A 20,000-nucleotide genomic window follows, 5' to 3' on the forward strand; every position below is an offset into this window, starting at 1 on the left:
GTTCATTAGAGGGGAGGTCCGACAACGCCGCGAGATGTAATTCAATGTAACAGAGCTGTCATTTAAAACACACGACAAAGCCAGCCACGTCAAAACTGGACTCCCTTCTTTGATACGTCTGTATCTGAACTCTGTCAATCTCATTTATTGGTGGTGTTTTTAGTAAATTATAGCATTCATCCAAAGATCCTTTTCAACTCTGAGCAGGTGTCGCGGTGTGTCTCGTATTATGAACTCTGTATTCTGTTGTTTTCCCCCTTGGTAGCAGGATAATCAGTAGGCAGGTGAGCTGGTGACTTAACCACAGTGTCCCCACCTATGTTGTCTAGTTGTTCTCTATCCCCAGGTGCCAGTGGACTGCGTAAGCTCCTCAATATGCGGACGCCATGCTAAACAACACATCGGCACACAACTACACCTCTTGCAACCTCCCCTTTGCTCAGTCTCTGTTCCTTTGTACTTGATTAATGTCTGTTTGTTTCTTCCCTTCTTTTGCAATGTATGTCTGTCTACCCTTTCTCCATTTAGAGGTTGAGTTATTAAAATGTTTTCTCGGATACCTTGGAACATCCAAATCTAATAATTGACCTCTCTCTCTCTCTGTCTGTCTCTGTCTCTCTGTCTCTCTGTCTCTCTGTCTCTCTGTCTCTGTCTGTGTGTGTGTGTGTGTGTGTGTGTGTGTGTGTGTGTGTCTCTCTCTCCCGCCTCCATTTTGTGTTTTTTCCCCCCACCCCTTCAGCCACCACAGCGACCACCTGCAACGACCCGGGCATCCCGGTGAACGGCTCCCGGTACGGGGACAGTAAGGAGCCGGGCGACAGCACGACCTTCCAGTGTGACCCTGGCTACCAGCTCCAAGGGGAGGGCACCATCACATGTGTGCGCCTGGACAGCCGCTTCTACTGGCAGCCCGACCCGCCCACATGCATAGGTGGGGTATCTGTCTCGCCTTCCATCCATCTACCGTTCATCCATCTGTCCATCCACCCAGCCGTCCATCCGTCTGTGCCTTCTTTCGAATTACATGCGCAGATTGTTTGCTTTTCCCTGGGTCACTTCCTCCACCTCCTCCCTGGGGACTCCAGGCTTCTCCCTCTCTCCCCCCAGGCTAGACAGGGGGTCTGTCAGTGAAGCTCGGCTGCCTGGCTCTCGGCCCGTTGGTTGTGTTTGGTAGAATATCGTCGTGGGATTTCATGGGCAAAAGCCTGGACACGCTTCAAGCGGCGAAGAGTCGTCTACGTCGCCGCACGCGTTCCACTGCCAGTCGCATGCCCTCCGGTGAGGCTCCCTGGCCGTCATCAGGAGGACGTGGCGGTAGGATTTTATATTAAGTCGACTCTGTCGGCTTTTCCTCCTCGTCACCGAGGTCCAATCCAGCTCCTGCTTTCTCACCGCGGCTATCGAACCTCCCGGATGTAAAAAGTCCTACAAATCCACTTTCAGGGGCTATCATTTATTCATGAGTTCCCATGCTACCTGAGCGCCCCCTCCTGAGACCATCCCTAACCCCCCCAACCCCCTAGCATCTGGAGGCTAAAGGACATCTTCTACCATGGGGGCGGGGGGGGGGGGGGGGGACCATCGCCTCAGGTCCCAGACTGAAAGGCACATCGGCTTCACACGGCTTCCCAAGGACGCCCTGAGTCACAAAATGATGAAGAGGAAGGGAACTTTGTTCAACGCCACATCACCCGCAAATGAGATGCCACCTTCGTCGCACCTCGGACTGCGTGATGCATTTAAGGTTGCAGTCATCTGTCAAGTGGGACAGTGGTGCGGAGACAAAGATTCCCCACACCATTTCCCCACGCCCCCTTCAGACCCCGTAGCTATGGGAGTAAGACCCCATAACCGGTGGAGACTGGACCGGTTATATATCACGCGTGAAACGGCACACACACGCACACACACACGAGCAACCCTTATCTCAGTAAAGGACCCGTAGGGAGTGTGTCTCGGGTCACTCTCTCACAGCCTTATTTCGCTTTAAAAACTTAAAAAAGAAATACAGCCGGTGGCTTTGGGAAAACAGCCTCAGCATGCAGATCTCAAGGCCGGGGCCCCTGCATTTCAATATTTGGAATGCACTCGGGCCAACTGTACCCATCTGACTTTTTGTACTCCCCCTTTATAACATCCTGCTGCAGTTGAAAAGGAGAAGGGAAAAGAAAAAACACTTTCCCTTCCCCATTCTCTCCTGGAGCCCTCCAGGGTGGTAGCCGCCATGGCCCACTGTGAAACACATTACACTGCTCTCCAGATTGGCCCCCCTCCCAAGCCCCTCATCCCTCTGTAACTCTTGACCAGGAGCAGGAGCTCATCCATCTTGTTTGCCAGTGACCTCACGTTTCAATAGACGGAAGCTAAAGGTGTAAATCTCCTCCCCTTTTCTCTACCCTCTTTTACCTTAGACAATTGACACTTTCCCTCAGTTGCTGTCCACACACACGCACGCACGCACGCACGCACACACTCACACTTGCATGCACTCAAGCACACGCACACAAGCACTCACACAAATACACACACGCACGGCACGTACGAATCACTAGGCCTCCGGACAACATCCTCTGGCCTCGTGACAACCGCTTACTCATAGGAGTAAAACCACTCAGGACACAAAGGCCTGCTGATGAGCGGGAAAACATTAGCATGAGGCCTTTAGCTTCCGCCCTGCACGAAATGGCTTAAGAGTCGAAAATGTGAGTTTGTGAGTGTACATGTCTGTGTACGTGTCTGTGTGTAAGGAATGTCTCACTGCATTTGAGATGCATGATTCTCTATTCTCGACTACTCACTGACACCCTCTTACTCCCTCTACCTCAGTGCTCTGGAACATCATGTGCGGCCGTTTGCTCTTTCTTCCTTGCTGTGTTGCTCGCTCTCTCTCTCTCTCCCTCGTTCTCTCTCCCTCGTTCTCTCTCTCTCTCTCTCTCTCTCTCTCTCTCTCTCTCTCTCTCTCTCTCTCTCTCTCTCTCTCTCTCTCTCTCTCTCTCTCTCTCTCTCTCTCTCTCTCTCTCTCTCTCTCTTGTTTCTACTACATAAACTTCAATTTTTCTTCTGCTTCTCTGTGTTGCTCTCTCTCTGTTCTTCTTTTTCTCCAGCAAACACCTCTATTTTTGTATCCGTTTATCTCACTCTGTCTCTCTCTCTTTTTATTCTCTCTGTCCCTCTTATTCTCTGTCTATCTCTGTTTTCTATCTCACTCTCTTTCTCTCTCTTTATGTTCTGTTTTTCACTCTTTATGTCCCTCTCTCTGTCTCTCTCTCTCTACTCTGTCTCTCTCTCTCTGCCTCTCTTTCTGTTGTTTGTCTTTCTCTCTCTCATTCGATGTGTTCTGTCTGTCTCACTGGCTCTCTGTCTCTCTCCCCAGCGATGTGTGGTGGTAATGCCAGTGGACCATCGGGGGTGATTCTGTCTCCTAATTACCCCCAGCCCTACCCTGCGGGGAAGGAATGTGACTGGCGAGTCCGAGTCAACCCCGACTTTGTCATCGCCCTCATTTTCAAAAGGTAGCTTGCATACTCAACGTCGAAATTAGTAGTCAATAAGCTTATATGCAAACCAAAATGTCAAGTTGTACCTCATAAAGTCGACAATGATATGCGCCCCACATGTTTTTTCGGCCATTTTAATATGCTGTTCAATATCAAACTAACTACAATATGATATGATTCAATGATATTATTAGCTCCATTCGGGAAAAACCCACCATTAAAAAATGCTAAACATGTTGAAGCAGTGTCTTTGGATCGTTTATTTATAAGCTTTTTTGTCGTGTTCCCTTTTTTTGTTAATCACCGATGAAAGGTGAACTTTCGTTAGAACATAATTATCAACATGAGCAAAGAAATGGAATTCCTGCCATGGGTAGGCAACACATAATGAGCGCTAGGTCGTCAAAAAGGCAGGTGATGGCCAATTAGTATGGGGGGGGGGGGGGGGGGCAATCCCCTGTTAAACTCGTTTAGCAACCGAAGTGTCCCGATTTATTGATGAAATCTATTTTCAGACATTTCAAGGGATTATTATTAAGGGAAAGAGGGGGAGAAATTGTCGTTCTATCTTGTATACTGGAAGAAAGGAGGGTCCATGAGAGACACAACTTTACACAAGGAACCCCCTTTTCTCTATCGTTTTCTTCAGGTTTTTTTGGCATCGCCTCTCAGAATCACCATACCCGCGGCATACACATGGCGTAATGGGCCTATGATCTCTTGTAGTTCAAGTAACTTTAACCCTTTGCAGTCTTGTTGGTGGAAATGAGCAGGCGCTGCGGTATATCCAAAGGCCCCTTCCTATTGAACTTTCTACAGATTTTAATATGCCGTATAGCATAAATGGTTAAGGAAATCTAATTTAGACAAGCAAGAAATATCACACCATTTTTCTCACTGGAAATTGACATTAAAATATATGAGGTTTAGAAACACAGTGAACTTGGACAACCTTTGGTAAATTATGCTTGGACTTGGCATTTGAATAATAGACAATTAGAGGTTATTAGGTGCTGGATTGGAGTGTGGCAGTAGCTGTCATGCTAACATTTGGCGTCTTGCTTCGACCGTAATGATACGTTTTTTTCTTATCAATGTTATTACGGACATACGTTGAAGGTTAATGCCACATTTTATCATCATGATGAAGATTAGGTCATAGGCGCACTGGACAAAACAGGTTTCCTTATTAATATATATATCCATTCATCAATTAATATTTATACACACAGAAAAAATCGTGCATTGAGGTATCATTTAAAGTATAGGAAATCTATACTTTAAATGAACTGTGTTTTTGAAAGAGTAACAGATAATCACTTGGTCAGGCTTATTTTAATGTTATAATTGATTTACCTTTCAAGGATAAGGGCATCTCAACCATGCAAAACCGAAATATTTATATTCCAACAGTATCCTGCTTTCTCTCTCTCTCTCTCTCTCTCTCTCTCTCTCTCTCTCTCTCTCTCTCTCTCTCTCTCTCTCTCTCTCTCTCTCTCTCTCTCTCTCTCTCTCTATAGCCTACAGTGTTTAATACAACACACCTATGGCATTGTAACACACATGCACAAACATTGGTGCCCTATAACTAAAGGTTAAACCCTGAAAAGTAAATCGAAAGCAGTCCTGGGATCGAAAGCTTATGTACACACTTGCACTGTGCAAACATCCTCTATGCATGCGTGTATGTGCCGATGGATTTCAGTATATAAGGACTAGCATTCAGTGCTAACATACTAGCATAAACTTTACAATGATACGTCTTTGTTCATCCTTGTGTGCTTGTACAGGAAAATCTTACATAATTCTTTCTTTCTTTCTTTTTCTCTTTCCCTCCCTCCTTTTTTCCTTCCTTCCTTCCTCCCTCCGTCCCTCCGTCCCTCCGCCACCTCTCCCTTCCTCACTCAAGTTTCAACATGGAGCCAAGTTATGACTTCCTGCATATCTACGAAGGGGAAGACTCTAATGGTCCATTACTAGCGAGTCTCCAAGGCAACCAGGCCCCTGACCGAATAGAGAGCAGCAGTAACATTCTTTTTCTGGCGTTCAGGTCTGATGCCTCACTGGGCATGTCCGGCTTCGCCATCGAATACAGAGGTAATTAAACCACTGACTTTTGGCTAAGCGGGACCTTTGGTATCCTTTGGATTTTATTTTTCAGTAAAATGCTTCGATGTGCACACATTTGTCTGAATGTGCAGACCTCATCGTATTTTTTATTAAATGCTTGTACCAACGATGTTGGACGATTATGATTTGAACCAGACCTAAAATAAAATTGACTGGAATGGATACATTCAAGGGCAACTGTTCCAGGCGCATGTACCACTGTGTAATAGGGGTGTCTTGCTCAAGGACACTTGAGCAATGACAAGAGGAGTCATGGTATAAAACCAGCAACCCTTCAGTTCCAAGTCCACTGACCACCTCTGGAGTACTGCATAATCTGCATTATCGACAATGGAATAACACACTTCCTCAGACAGCGATGCATATCACTGTATCTCAGGTCACTTTTATTTGGATTTAACGATGACATTAGCGTGCTTGTCATTAAGTCAAGCCTTGCAACATGATCCTCTCAATGGTTCTAGCCATACATGTGTGAAAGTAACAAAACAACAAACTAACATCCACGGAAGACCCAACAAAATTTTAAATACCAACCACTTTTAAAAGTGATGTTATTAAGTTATTAAGATGAGATATAATCACCCACTCAAAGCAGCCATTTAGACATAATATAGGGCTTTCAGAACCCAATCTTCAAAGACAATTATCTCCACCCAGGCAACAATTTAGCATGCAACTGTTGAAACAGATACCAGACAATTCACCAATTAAGGGGGCTGGCATCTATTTCTTTAAATAAACCATGAGTTTTTCCGGACATCGTTTCTGATTTATTAAGACGTTAAGCATCTAGAACATTCACTAACCACGCCATCATACCTCCGCAGTCAGCTGTAGTTACAGCTGTTCCCTATCAACTTGTCAAACCATACCATCATGCAACTCCACGATGTATGTACACACGTTTTAATGAGCTGTCATACAAGTGTGTGTGACATGTTATCTGGTAAACAGGCTGGGTTAGCGCTCCAGAATGTTTCTAAATAGTTGGGGAATGGGGTATGCGTATGTGGTTTCATGGTCAATATTGCTTAGCATTCCAATGAGGTGAAATCTGGCAGGTACACAAATATCCAATTCAAGTTTGTAAGGAAAATCACAGGTACCCTATCTGTACCATCTAGTCATCCAAGCTTGTGCTTATTCAGGTGTTTTTCTTTCCCCTCACCCCGCCTCGTTTTAATTAAAAAGTGATTATCTTCCTCCTTACAATCTGTCTCCCTCTCCCTTCCTCTCTCTCTTTCCACTACTGTGCGCCTCTCTAGCTGTAGCTTTCATTTCCAATCAGATTCAAATGAGACCAAAAGCATGTTCATGTTTTATTGTATTTCTATCAGTCATCTTTTATGTCCTGCTCTCCAACTCTCTCATCAAACCAATTTTGGTCGGATGACGGAAGAAGCAAACAAGCTAAACGAATGCAAATCCCATTTCTGCTCACCCCGTTCCTTTCATGTTCCCTTTTAAGATTGACACAACAAGAAAATAACTATTTAAAGTTAAAGGCCGGTCATTTAGTAATTCCCTGAACCTTGAGAAAAACCTTCAGAATGTCATGTTTCATACTGATGATATCCATGTCATGTTGTTTTTTTTGTGATTCATAGCAGACTTTAGTTCTCTGTAGGACGCTCAAAGTCAATCAAAACATGTGTAAGAAGTTTTCAATGGGCAAGGACCAGTGACTATTCAAAAGACAGGATACTCGAGAATAAAACGGCACAAACAAGAATTGCATCTTACCCTTGAGGAATGCAAACTTTCAATCACCGTCTTTTTCAAACTATTCATCCATTCACTTAATACATCCAAACAGTCTTTGGATTTAGATTAATCTTCCCTGCTCTGAAGGTTAGCAACCACTGAAGCAGTGGCACTATTTACAGAGAGAGTCCCAGCCTACCCCGAGTATGTAGATGTATATTACTAAAGATTTAGCGATTTCATTTTCCTCATGCTACCTCTATTGCTTGCCGGTGGTAAACATTTTCCCTTGACCCCCATGTGTGTCTTTTGTTCCGGTATAAGGTGCCTTATTTCAGGATTCTTTGATGGATTGTCTTGGCTTGCAATCAAACACGATTCATCCTTTATTCTAGTTTTTATTTTGTGTGTATGTATGCAATGTATAGTGAAGCATGGCTTTGCTTTTTAGTTTATTTTACAACAGGACCTTTTCTTGCCAGGAAATGGCCTTGGTAGAGGGATGGGAAGGCACTTCTGTTCTTCTCAGAGCGCATTCATTCTATTCACCCAACTGTATTAATATCACTCAGATCTGAACTGCACTGAACCATTCTCTGTTATACGGTCACTAGGTGCCAGTCGGTTCTTTCTTTTTTCTTTCGGTAATTACTACATTGTGTCCAACTTTACCCTTTTTCGTCTGCTTGCTGGCTTCAACTGTTCTTTTTATTTTACTTTTGAATGATTGAATTTCTCCTTTGTTCATTCTAACACGCAAACCTTTCCCACTCCCAACAGAGAAACCGAGAGAGGCGTGTTTTGACCCCGGTAACATCATGAACGGCAGCCGAACAGGCTATGACTATAAGCTTGGCTCCCAGGTCACCTATAACTGTCACCATGGTTACACCACCATGGGCGGGGCCACCATCACCTGTGTCCTGGGGCATGATGGGAAACCAGTGTGGGATAAAGCCCTTCCGACGTGCAAAGGTAGGATACGTGCGCAGGTATGCCTAAAATGGTGAACGCATACGCACATCATTGGAGCATCTGCTTGATACGAAACGCCTGCATAGATTTCATGCATATGTTGGTAATGCTTGAATGCCTCCTCATGCAGACTCTGACTGCATACATAAAAGAATACGATAATGCACCATATAAATATATATATATATCTATAGTCAATATATGTTTTTATGCATAGCTTTGGCAAGAAGATGAATGATGTAAACTGATGTTTTTTGTTATTATCCAATAAACACAGACAAAATATGCAGTATTTGAGTGTGAGAATGAATAGTGTGGGAAGTGGCAAAATATGTATGCTTGAATGGTCCGAGCATCACATTAATTTTAAGTCGATTGTTTGTTTCTGAACTCTATGGTCCTTACAGTCCATGTTTCTTTTCGACTGCCCGACACTAATACTGTACAAGCAACTCAGGGCTTTTGGCATAATGCCTCATCCTTGACCAAAATCTTTTTATGTTCTCGTTTATTCACAACAACATTTTAATAAGAGAGGCTCTGGTTCTCCATGAATATGTGGGCGCGTCAACTTTCCTCACATTCTGCTAAAATTAGATGGGGAAGAGAAAGCTGTGCTAGAGGCGATGTAATCAACAGCATTCCAAAACAACAATAAATCCTGGCCAACCCGGGGCGGGTTGATCAATATGAAGGCTCACGGGGGGACCCCGGTTTGGTGACAGTGATGGATTCCGAAAAGATTCGCTAGAGCCCGACTATTATTGTTCAAACTGTGTTTGGATGGTGTTTTGAGGTGGAGGGGTAATGTAGATTAAAAAGATGGTTAATATTCAATTATTAGCTCCATGATGACGAAGCCAAGGAGTCATTTAAATTTGTTGTGTAGATCTTCCCCCCACTTATGTTGTGTTTCTATATTTTTTTTTCTCACTTCTTGTGTAGGAATAAAAAGTTTTTAGAGACAAATTGATTTATAAGAAAATTATATATTTATTATATAGAGAAAAATACGGTTTCATTTGTCAAGGATAAAACTCTGTCCCTTAAAAAGTTTCCTTCCTCAAATGATTTGACTGAATTTTGAAAAGCCAAACCTAATTATCACCACAAGGTGTTGAGGAAAGTACAGCGATGGATTTTGAAACGTTATTCAAATGTGTTCATTACGATAGCAACACCTACCACTAGTGTCATGGTTTTTCTTTCATAAATACAATGCAAATCATACACTATTCAGTCAATTAAAACACACATTTTCTCCACGGCATCGGCACACTGAGAGAATGATAACAGCTAATTACGACTGGATATTTATGAATGTCTTCATCATGCAGAAAAAATATATGAATAGTATTAAAAAGCTCTTGAAACTCGTTGGCCATCCGGCATGATAGATGGCACTGCTGGAGTCCACGCCCTATTGTGTGTGTGTGTGTGTGTGTGTGTGTGTGTGTGTGTGTGTGTGTGTGTGTGTGTGTGTGTGTGTGTGTGCATGTGTTTGTACTGTATTCCAAAATCGATTCCACAATACTGAGAGTGCGTATGAATGTGTGTGTGTGTGTTTATGTGCAGGCGTGTGTGTGTGAGCATGTGAGAAGGAAAGAACATGGTGTCGGTGTCTAGAGGGCTGGACTGTCTCTCTGATGGTCAAGTCTTGACAAGTGACAGCTGTCAACATGCCCATCAGCGATTAGCTAACTATGTGACTATAGGTCCATTAAGTATGGGTAACCATGCATCTGTGTGTTTGTGTGTGTGTATGTGTGTGTGAGAGTGTGCGTGCGTCGTGATGCGACCGAGAAACCTCTCCCAGTGTCACGTGGGTAAAATATGCAAATCAGGACGGAGCAAGCTGTCAGGACAAGGAAGGAATTTTAAAATGCACACACACACACACACACTAACACAAACACAGACACACACACATATTTATACACACACTCATATATACACAAACACAAGAACAATCACACACAAACACAGACACTCACACGCATATATATTCACACACACACACACACACACACACACACACACACACACACACACACACACACACACACACACACACACACACACACACACACACACACACACACACACACACACACACTCCTAACAACCTCACACAGGCCCTTGTGAAGGCTCTGTTTAATAAAGTCTGAGAGACGCAGGGGTGAGGGTCGGGATGGGATAATTGCACCCAGAGTAGCTATTTGGGAACGGCAGTGAATATCAAGCAGAAATATGTTAGCTCATCAAGGAAATTGTATTTTACACTCGGCCCCGTCCATCTTCTTTAAAGTCACGTTGTGTGCGTGGTTTTAACTCCACGGACGGATCATCGTAAGCGGGTGCATGTTGGGAGATCGGGGCATCCCTGTCATTTCCAGTTTCCCTCAGCTGAGTGGGGAACACGGAGCTACCTGGGTGGCACTGGTGGCACGCCATCCGCAATCGGCTGCTTGCCGAGCGCTTCTTAGCTTCCTGATTCAGGCTACGCATCACAGGTGCCACTGCGCCATTCATGAAATGATCTACCCTACCTGTCATAAAGTAAGTGTGGCCAGCAGCTGGCCGGACAGAAAGTTGATCAGTTATATCAACCGAGGACTCAGCTGTTGAGTCAGCCTGGCCACTAAGTTGCTCCCAGAGTTATTCAGTTAGTCAACTTCACGGACAGTGAAATCTGTGCCATAAACCATGTGCTTCTGCAGCCAAACAGATTTGGTATTAACGCGACCCTCAGCTGTATATCGATGTTGTCAGCGCAAAGTACTGTACCTATTATAAAGTCATATTAATCATGGAGGGGGGTGGCCGCCTGCCTGTTTATTTCTTTAAAACTAATTCCCACTTACAATGCATTAAGAATGCATTATGATCTGTTTCAATCTAGGATCCATAATGATGCATATCACACACACACACACACGCACGTGTGCACGTACACGCACACGCGCCCAAACACACACTCGCACACACACGCAAACAAACAGACACAAAGACAGACAGACAGACAGAAAGACAGGCAGACGCAAATATATTTATATACTCGAATATATATTTAAGAATGTGTGAGTGTGCATGTAATATGTTTGCGTGTGCGTGTTTGTGTGAAGGCTTGAGCGTGTGCTTGTGTGGGCTTCTACGTGTGTGTGCGTGTTAGACAGATAATGTTGTTATGGATGGACGGACAGAAGGTAAAGATAAGCGAGGTATGGATTCAGCAGGTGTTGGATGTTCGTCCCACATAGTTAGCCAGGTTCCTCCCTCTCTGTCTCTGTCACTCTTTACCTTTGGGCTGCTCTGGGGGCCTTCAGACCAAACTCATTAGAAAGGGTGAGACCTCTTTAAATAATACATCACGACTCACTCCTTCCTTCCGTCTCCTCTATCTCCTCCTGCCATCCCCCCCTCACCTTTTCTCTTTAACTACTTCACGCATCACTCTCTCCCTTTTCTTCCCTCCCACGCTTGTTGCTCTGTCTCGCTCTCTGTCGCTATTTATCTTTCCCTCACAATTTAACTTTCTCTCTTACCCGTTTATTGCTCTTCCTCTGTCTCTCTGTCTCTCTTTCTCTCTTTCTCTCTCTCTCTCTCTCTCTCTCTCTCTCTTTCTATCTCTCTCCCCCCTACATCTCAAACTGCTCTTTTATTGGTTTCCATGGTAACTAAGAGTGGTGTGAGAAAGGAGGAATTCTCTGTGACTGCTGATAGGGTTGTTTGTGTGTGCGTGTGTGTGAACATGCATTTATGAGTGTGTGCGTGCCCACGTGCGTCAGCGTGCTTGTGTGTGTGTGCACAAATAAAAGCGATACGAACAGGCTATGCTGTGACAGAGGGCCGCCTTGAACAACACACACACACACACACACACACACACACACACACACACACACACACACACACACACACACACACAGTCCAACCGCACCATTTCACACACGCATGCACGCACACACACACACACACATGCAATCACACACAAGTTCAGAAACAACCACAAACACACACACACACTAACACACAAGCACACACACACACACCGGTCCATGGGTTCTTTAATCAAAAGACTCAAAGTCTACTATCAATCAAACAAACATAGAGATAAATAACACACTCCGAATAGGAGTTTCCAAGGCGACTTTCAATCATAGCTTTCCCCTCGTTGAATTATGATATGAGGAACTGAGCTGGTTTAAAGGAATCACATGGTAAGACGTCAATGGTAATTCAATGTAAACATATTCATCCACACCCAACAAAAGGGAAGAAAACTTGGCATTTTGAACCGTCCGGGAGGACTCAAAAAGTCATGCTGCCACTACAATATTTGCCATATAGCATCAATTGGTGCAGTCATATGGTACAGTGTAGCGCTCTTTTCAATCTTTCAAAAAGGTCTATGTGTATTTATTTTTGGGGGGGTTAGACATAATGTGCCCTGATGAATGGGTTTATCTGTTGTGCAAGACTAGTGCACTGTAATCTCTAAATGTGCCTCTTAATGCATTTACTGATGGAAATAAACTGATGCCATTAGAGATAGTCCTCCTTTATGACTCTCTCTCTTTTTCTCTTTCTCACTCTCTCTCTCGCTATCGCGCTCTCTTTGTTGAGCTTAAAGCTATTGTGCGTTTAAGTATCTATTAAGATCTAGAGATTGTAGACCGATGGGTTTGGGGGCTCATGAAAGTTGAGGAAAGTGTCTCAACTGTCAAACTTTAAGGCAACCTCAAAGAGCTACTGCAGCACCTGAACTCCTGGCTGATGACTGTTGCCATGGGCGACGGGTGTGTGTCCATTGTTTTTCTTCAGAGTTGGCTATATCCCTTTCTGTCTGCTTTTTTTTTTTTTACTCGTTTGTCTCTATGTTGCACCCAGATAGATCGCTAGAGTCACAGCAAGATGCAAATGTTTGCTTCAGTGTGTGTGTGTGTGTGTGTGTGTGTGTGTGTGTGTGTGTGTGTGTGTGTGTGTGCATGTGTGTATGTGTGTGTGTGTGAGAGAGAGATCAAAGCAAAAGTGTCAGAGAAAAAAGTCAGCGATAGAGGGAGAGGGAGACACAGAGAGAGAGAAATATGGGAGAGAGATCATTGCGATGTGTTTGTGTGTGTGTTTGTGTGTGTGTGTGTGTGTGTGTGTGTGTGTGTGTGTGTGTGTGTGTGTGTGTGTGTGTGTGTGTGTGTGTGTGTGTGTGTGTGTGTGTGTGTGTGTGTGTCTGTTCATGTGTGAAAGTGATCAAAGTACCTGTGTGTGAACAGTTTTGATAGGGATGACACCTGAACCTAAAGCATTACCCCCGGAGGATGAAGGTAGATCAAGACGGAGCAAACACATAGCGGCTTAACGAGAACCGTTCCAAGGAATAGCAATCAATAGCAGAGCCCAGGATCAAGAGCAGATGAGACAGAGAGGGTGATTACAGTGGTGCTTAAGGAAAGAGGCGAGAAAAACAGAAAATGTGAAAGGGGGAGAAAATTGTTGCGTGATTACAGGTCTAGCAAGGGAGTAAAGGACAATGGAGTTTTTTCCCTTTGAGGGATAATGTATTTTTGTTTGTTTTGTTTTTGTTTTTGAAGCCGAGCAACGATCACAGAGTTATGCCGAAATCAAATCATAAGGGAGCATGCGGAGTGAACATGGTTATTTATGTACATTGTCTCTTTATTGAGTACCATCAGAAGAGGCCGCGCTTGGATGGGGAGACAGTTAGCACCTAGCAACAAGAACGCATAAACAAGTGCGACAGCAAGGTTTTTATGTTAAAGGCGATATGAAAGTAGGCCTGCATAAATTCAAAATTTGATAATTGTATTAGAAAGTGCTCGTAGAACAATAGCAATAGTGATAGCTAACTTTTTTGTTAATTTGTTGATTGACGTTCTGTATTGAATACTGAGCAACTAAGTGGCTCCCTTTTCTCAAGTCAAGCTACAATCAATATTTTTAATCCATGTTATTAAATTCAACATTCCTGCTTAAGTGCACTTCTGTTTTGTGTAAATGTTATATTTTCTTGTTCTGTCACCCATTTGTAAACCTCCATTGACACAATTCAGATGAATACAAAAACTAATAACAAATTTGGAGTTGAGCATAAGGGCAGCCAAAAAGGAAAGGAGGACTTTTCATTTATTCCGTCTTTTTTTCAAGGTTCTTTTCTCTCTTTCCCTCCTAGCGCCATGCGGGGGGCAATACAGCGGCCTCGAAGGGGTGGTCTTATCACCCAACTATCCCCTCAACTACACCACAGCACAGACCTGCTCCTACTACATCACAGTGTCTACACAGTTCGGTGAGTGCAGATGCAGATGGAAAATGCTTTAAAGGCGAATTGAGTTGTTAAAATAAGGAAGGTTTGCTTGACATTCTTAGTTGACTTTTATTGTATTTTTTTTGTTTAACAATGGCCGAATGATTCTCACTCTTCCTCACTGGATGCCAATGTGTGTTTGCTCTTCAGTTGTCTTTGGCCAGTTCGCTGTGTTCCAGACTGCGATGAACGACTCTGTGGAGCTGTTCGACGGAGCCAATCAGAACGCTCGATTGCTCAGCTCACTCGCCGGATCTCACTCGGGTGAGTGTGTGCTGCGACGCTGTCAAACTTTTTGTGGAAAGAATTGAACACATTCCCAATAAAGATCAGCATGTAGGTTAACAGTTCATGCACAATATCAGGCCAAACATACACCCAGTGAATAGAGTGTGACACAGCTACAGGGATTTGAATCCATATGGATGTCAACAGTAGCAGGGGAAGTGTGCTAGTGTGCTGGGTGACGCAGCCTCTCTGTGAATCCCCTGGTGTGGAACATCGCCAGCAGGCATGCTGTAAGGGCCCTCTTCAGGACTATTCATAGTAGTTCTTAAAATACTTAATAATTCACCTAGTGTAAGGCAACGATGGCAACCCAGCCCGGTTCAAATGAAAGTGTTGTTATTTTTTTTGATCCAGCATGGAAGTAAACAGTAAATAATATGATATTTTGTTTACTTCAACCTGGGAAATAAATTGTGATTATGTCAAAGATGTCTTGGGAAATTTTGATACAAGGTCACGTTGTACAGAACTGTGCCCAAAATCGAATTTTCAAGCAATACACTCAGTCAACATTGTTGTGTAGAATCTTCCATTATTATTATTTTTATTATATGATATTCACAGTGTATATGTGGATACCTCTTGTTATTGTAGGAATTATCATTATCATTATTATTATCAATTATAATTATGATAATTATTATTACGATTATATTAATATTATCATTACTATAAGGATGAGTAGTATTAGTAGCAGTAGTCTGATCAGGCTAAGGGGCTGAGGAATCTCAACCACACTATTGAAGTTTGTACAGGGAGTCTGGATTGAACATCATTTAACCTGGATAGGACTAATATAGGTTCATCCACACAATATTTGCTAAAAAAACAAAGACTTCTCCTGCATGATTTCATATCCCCTCACGCCATTTGAAAATGTCAAAATATCTTAAGCAAAGGCGTGTTTCCCTTTTGGCCGTGGAAACCAAACACACTGAAGCTTTCCTTCCTTTTTCTGACTCTATGGAGATTTACAGTACATAATATAATATATATATAATATTCAGAGTATGCCACAGCTCATTGTGCTCATTTGTTGGACGCCATCTATCATGGCGCCCTGAGATTCATAATTGGCAGTTAAGCCGTTACGGATCACAGCCTCCTGTATCCTTTCCTGGACTGGCTTCTCTTATCGCAGCACAGATGTGTGTGCTCGTATTATTTATGTGCATGCATAAAACACAATCAGGGAAGTCATAGATTATGCTCCCCGGACTTATTTGCACCGTCAGTTCCCCGTGGTTTGTACTGCGCTTGGCAAAAAAAAAAAGAGAAAAAAGTCGAGTGTTTTACTGCTCTGACCCCTAAACTTGGAGCACTTGAGGAGAATTACTTAAGTTGTCTCACCTCCAGCTCCTCCGGGGGCTTTAAATAGCTTCTAAACACTTTGGGAGCATCCAGTGATGAGTCTTTGGTGTGGTGGTGGTGGAGGGTGGTCGGACTCAAAGTAAGAATCTCATTGTAAGGCGTAACCGTATTAAAACAATGGAAAAACATAAAGGAATGAGGTGTATATCCGTGACTAAATAACATGCCTTTCTCTCTCTCACGCTCTCTTTTATTCTCTCAAACATCCCTAAACATTCCACACACGTACTCAGGCATACACCGACGCACACACGAACACTCACGCTCACACACATATGAAAGCTTTACGCACCATTACTCAAGCTAAATGACTGATTACCCTGACACACACCCACATTAACACACACATGCCAAAAACCCACGTGAACCTGACACTGCTAATCATTGTTCTAATGTCATGTCCAGCCCTGCCCATCCATCAATGTTCCTTCATTGTGCATGTGATGTGTGTGTGTGTGTGTGTGTGTGTGTGTGTGTGTGTGTGTGTGTGTGTGTGTGTGTGTGTGTGTGTGTGTGTGTGTGTGTGTGTGTGTGTGTGTGTGTGTGTGTGTGTGTGTGGTAGTGTTTGGTGTGTGTGTGTGTGTGTTCCCATATGTGTGCATGAAAGAGACTAGAAGGTATAGGTTTTAATGTATAGATTGTTTTACTTATTAATGAATATATACATCAGGGTACATAAGGGAAGACTATCAAAGGTCTGGCCATGGCAGGCTGGAGACTTGTTTTTTATTAACTAACAACAAATATTTTCTCAGTACTTTAATTGATTACTCGTTGCATTAAGCATATAGGGTTATGAACATTTTAAAAGTGCGAAATGGAGGTCTACATGTTATTGTGTATTTGCAATCTGCCACGTTATATATTTCTGACACAACAAAAAGCAAGATGTTTGCTGTAAATAACCCTTTATCGTTACCTGTAATCATTTGGGACAAAAATACTTTTAGTTTAGAAAAAAAAGCTGTTGGTGAGTGTTTCAATATTGTGTGTTTCAGGGGAAACGTTGCCATTGGCGATCTCCAATCAGATCATGCTGCGCTTCAACGCTAAGAGCGGCCAATCGGCTAAAGGCTTTCATTTTGTCTACCAAGGTAACCCTCTCGAACGGCCACCGCTGATGTTATTATAACATTGAGCTCGCCTGCTATTATAATGTTGTCTTTGGTTGACTTTATAATATTATATTTAGTTGATAATTGTTATAATATTGATCCCGGCTAATATCAATGTTTTGCTTGCTTGACGTTCTAATATTGAGGTTGTCTGCTATTATAATTCTGTGTTTAGTTGATGTAATAATATTACATCTGGTGGATGTTATAATATGAAGGTTGTATGCTATTATAATGTTGTGCTTGGTTGATGTGATAATATTACATTTCGTTTGAAGTTATAATATGGAGCATAACTGATGTTATAAGTGGTGTCCGGTCGATGTTATAACATTACATTGGGTTGACGTTATATCATTAAGGTTGTCTGCTACCATAGCGTGGTGTCCGGTGGATGCTGTAACGTGACATTGGGGTTGATACTGTAACATTGAGCTGACTGCTGATGTCCGCTCCCCAGCCGTGCCGCGCACCAGCGACAGCCAGTGCAGCTCGGTGCCGGAGCCGCGCTACGGCCGGCGGATCGGCTCCGAGTTCTCCGCCGGCTCCGTGGTCCGCTTCGAGTGCAGCCCGGGATACCTGCTGAAGGGGTCCGGGGCCATGCACTGCCAGGCGGTCCCCGGGGCCCTGGCGCAGTGGAACGCCTCAACACCCGCCTGTGTCGGTAAGGCCTACAGGGGGGCAGCAAGGACGGGTGGGACTGGACACGAGGACCCCATTTTATCGAAAAAAACTCACAGAAAAATACAACTTTCTTATATATTTTTTTTACATTCCTTTGATGCATAATTAATCGAATATAGCGGGTATGTCTACAGCAATATGACTCAACGCCTTCAACTCCCGAACCGGATGATTCAGGCGAATAGAGTAACTGATTGCCTGTGCTGGTGCGTTGTGTTGTCACTAGTTCCCTGCAGTGGTAATCTGACAGAACGCCGTGGTACCGTCCTGTCCCCTGGATACCCCGAGCCCTACCCAAACAGCCTCAACTGTCTCTGGAGGATCCACGTGAGCGAAGGCGCTGGGATCCAGGTATGGATCCACTCGCTCTGCTCTGCACATATATCCAAAGATAATGTTATGACTCGAGTGCTGTGCTTCAAAGTCCCGCTGGCGATGTGTTGCCCCATAAGATTAACATCAAATTCCACCACACAGATCTATCAAAGGTGTTTTGTGTCTATAACTGACAGTGATCTGACAGCGTATGTATTACTCCCAGTATCTGGGCTCCAGTCGCTGGAGTGCTCTGGTGGAAAATCCCTCAACCCGTAACACCTGTGTGTGTGTGTGTGTGCGTGTGCGTGTGTGTGTGTGTGTGTGTGTGTGTGTGTGTGTGTGTAGATCCAGGTGATGACTTTCGCCACAGAACACAACTGGGATTCCCTGGAGATCTACGATGGAGGAGACATGACCGCTCCCAAACTAGGTTCATTCTCTGGTAGGACCACACACACGCGCGCACGCACACACACACACTCACAAATGCACTTACACACATCTGCACATGCAAACACACGACCAAAGACACACTCACACAGACACACACACAAACATACACACGCACACACGCACACACACACACACACACACACACACACACACACACACACACACACACACACACACACACACACATCTCATCCATCATCCAGGATGGATGAGATCTGACAGTTACTAAACCATAAATACCCACTCACACACGTACACATTCGAACACCATACACACTAACACACCGATTTCCCGCCCATGACAAATGGGATGTGACAGCTTGTAGAGTAAAGATACACATGAGTGTGCGCACACAACCCCCGCAAAAAAGTACACATCTGCTCACAGAAAAAAGACAATGAGTAAAGATATAACTCCAAAAAAAGAAAAGCATCCCAATGTTAAAAAAGGGACCGTGGCCATAGACATTACGGCAAATATATATAAAATGGATAGGCAGTGGAAACTATTTCCATCTCTACATTTCTTTGTCATTGAGTGTGGGAGGACGGGCTGAGTGGTACAGAGGGGGGGGGGGGGGGGGGGTTAGGCTGAGTGTGGGGAAAACCAGAGACAGGCAAAGCAGGGATGAGAGGACGATCCAGAGACATGAAGGAGGGTTTAACCTTTCACTGCTTCCCACTGGGCCATTCCCTGTGACCTGCCCCGAGCACACACCTGCCATATAGCTGTCACACATGTGAAGCATGCCTCCCTGAAGGGATTAGGCACACTCGCATATATGCACGCACTCCCACACACGCATTCACACGCAGCGACCCACACTGAGTGAGCATGCGCACGCGCGCAAAGACACATTCACACTTAGAATGTGCATAGAAACAGAATACACACACACACACACACACACAGACTAATACGAGCACCCACTGACCAAACACATACACATTCACTCACAAGATAAACAGACACACACACTGATCAATCCCATACACATACAACACACTGATCAAAGACACATGCACACACATTCAAACCCACTAACACACACACACACACACACACACACACACACACACACACACACACACACACACACACACACACACACACACACACACACACACACACACACACAC

At 44.0% G+C, this 20,000-nt stretch overlaps 1 protein-coding gene across 1 annotated transcript in view; it reads left to right on the forward strand.

Annotated features, from left to right (window-relative positions):
• LOC115558918 (CUB and sushi domain-containing protein 1) overlaps positions 1-20,000 on the forward strand; it is a 116,366-nt gene that overhangs the window by 52,086 nt on the left and 44,280 nt on the right. The window contains exons 21-30 of the mRNA XM_030377469.1: positions 740-931; positions 3,374-3,512; positions 5,407-5,594; positions 8,115-8,309; positions 14,497-14,613; positions 14,782-14,895; positions 17,289-17,384; positions 17,866-18,069; positions 18,316-18,440; positions 18,753-18,849. Of these exons, the coding sequence (XP_030233329.1) occupies positions 740-931; positions 3,374-3,512; positions 5,407-5,594; positions 8,115-8,309; positions 14,497-14,613; positions 14,782-14,895; positions 17,289-17,384; positions 17,866-18,069; positions 18,316-18,440; positions 18,753-18,849 (1,467 nt within the window). The remainder of the gene's footprint in view (positions 1-739; positions 932-3,373; positions 3,513-5,406; positions 5,595-8,114; positions 8,310-14,496; positions 14,614-14,781; positions 14,896-17,288; positions 17,385-17,865; positions 18,070-18,315; positions 18,441-18,752; positions 18,850-20,000) is intronic.

This window comes from Gadus morhua, chromosome 14, assembly GCF_902167405.1.
Source record: "Gadus morhua chromosome 14, gadMor3.0, whole genome shotgun sequence".
Classification (NCBI taxonomy): Eukaryota; Metazoa; Chordata; class Actinopteri; order Gadiformes; family Gadidae; genus Gadus; species Gadus morhua.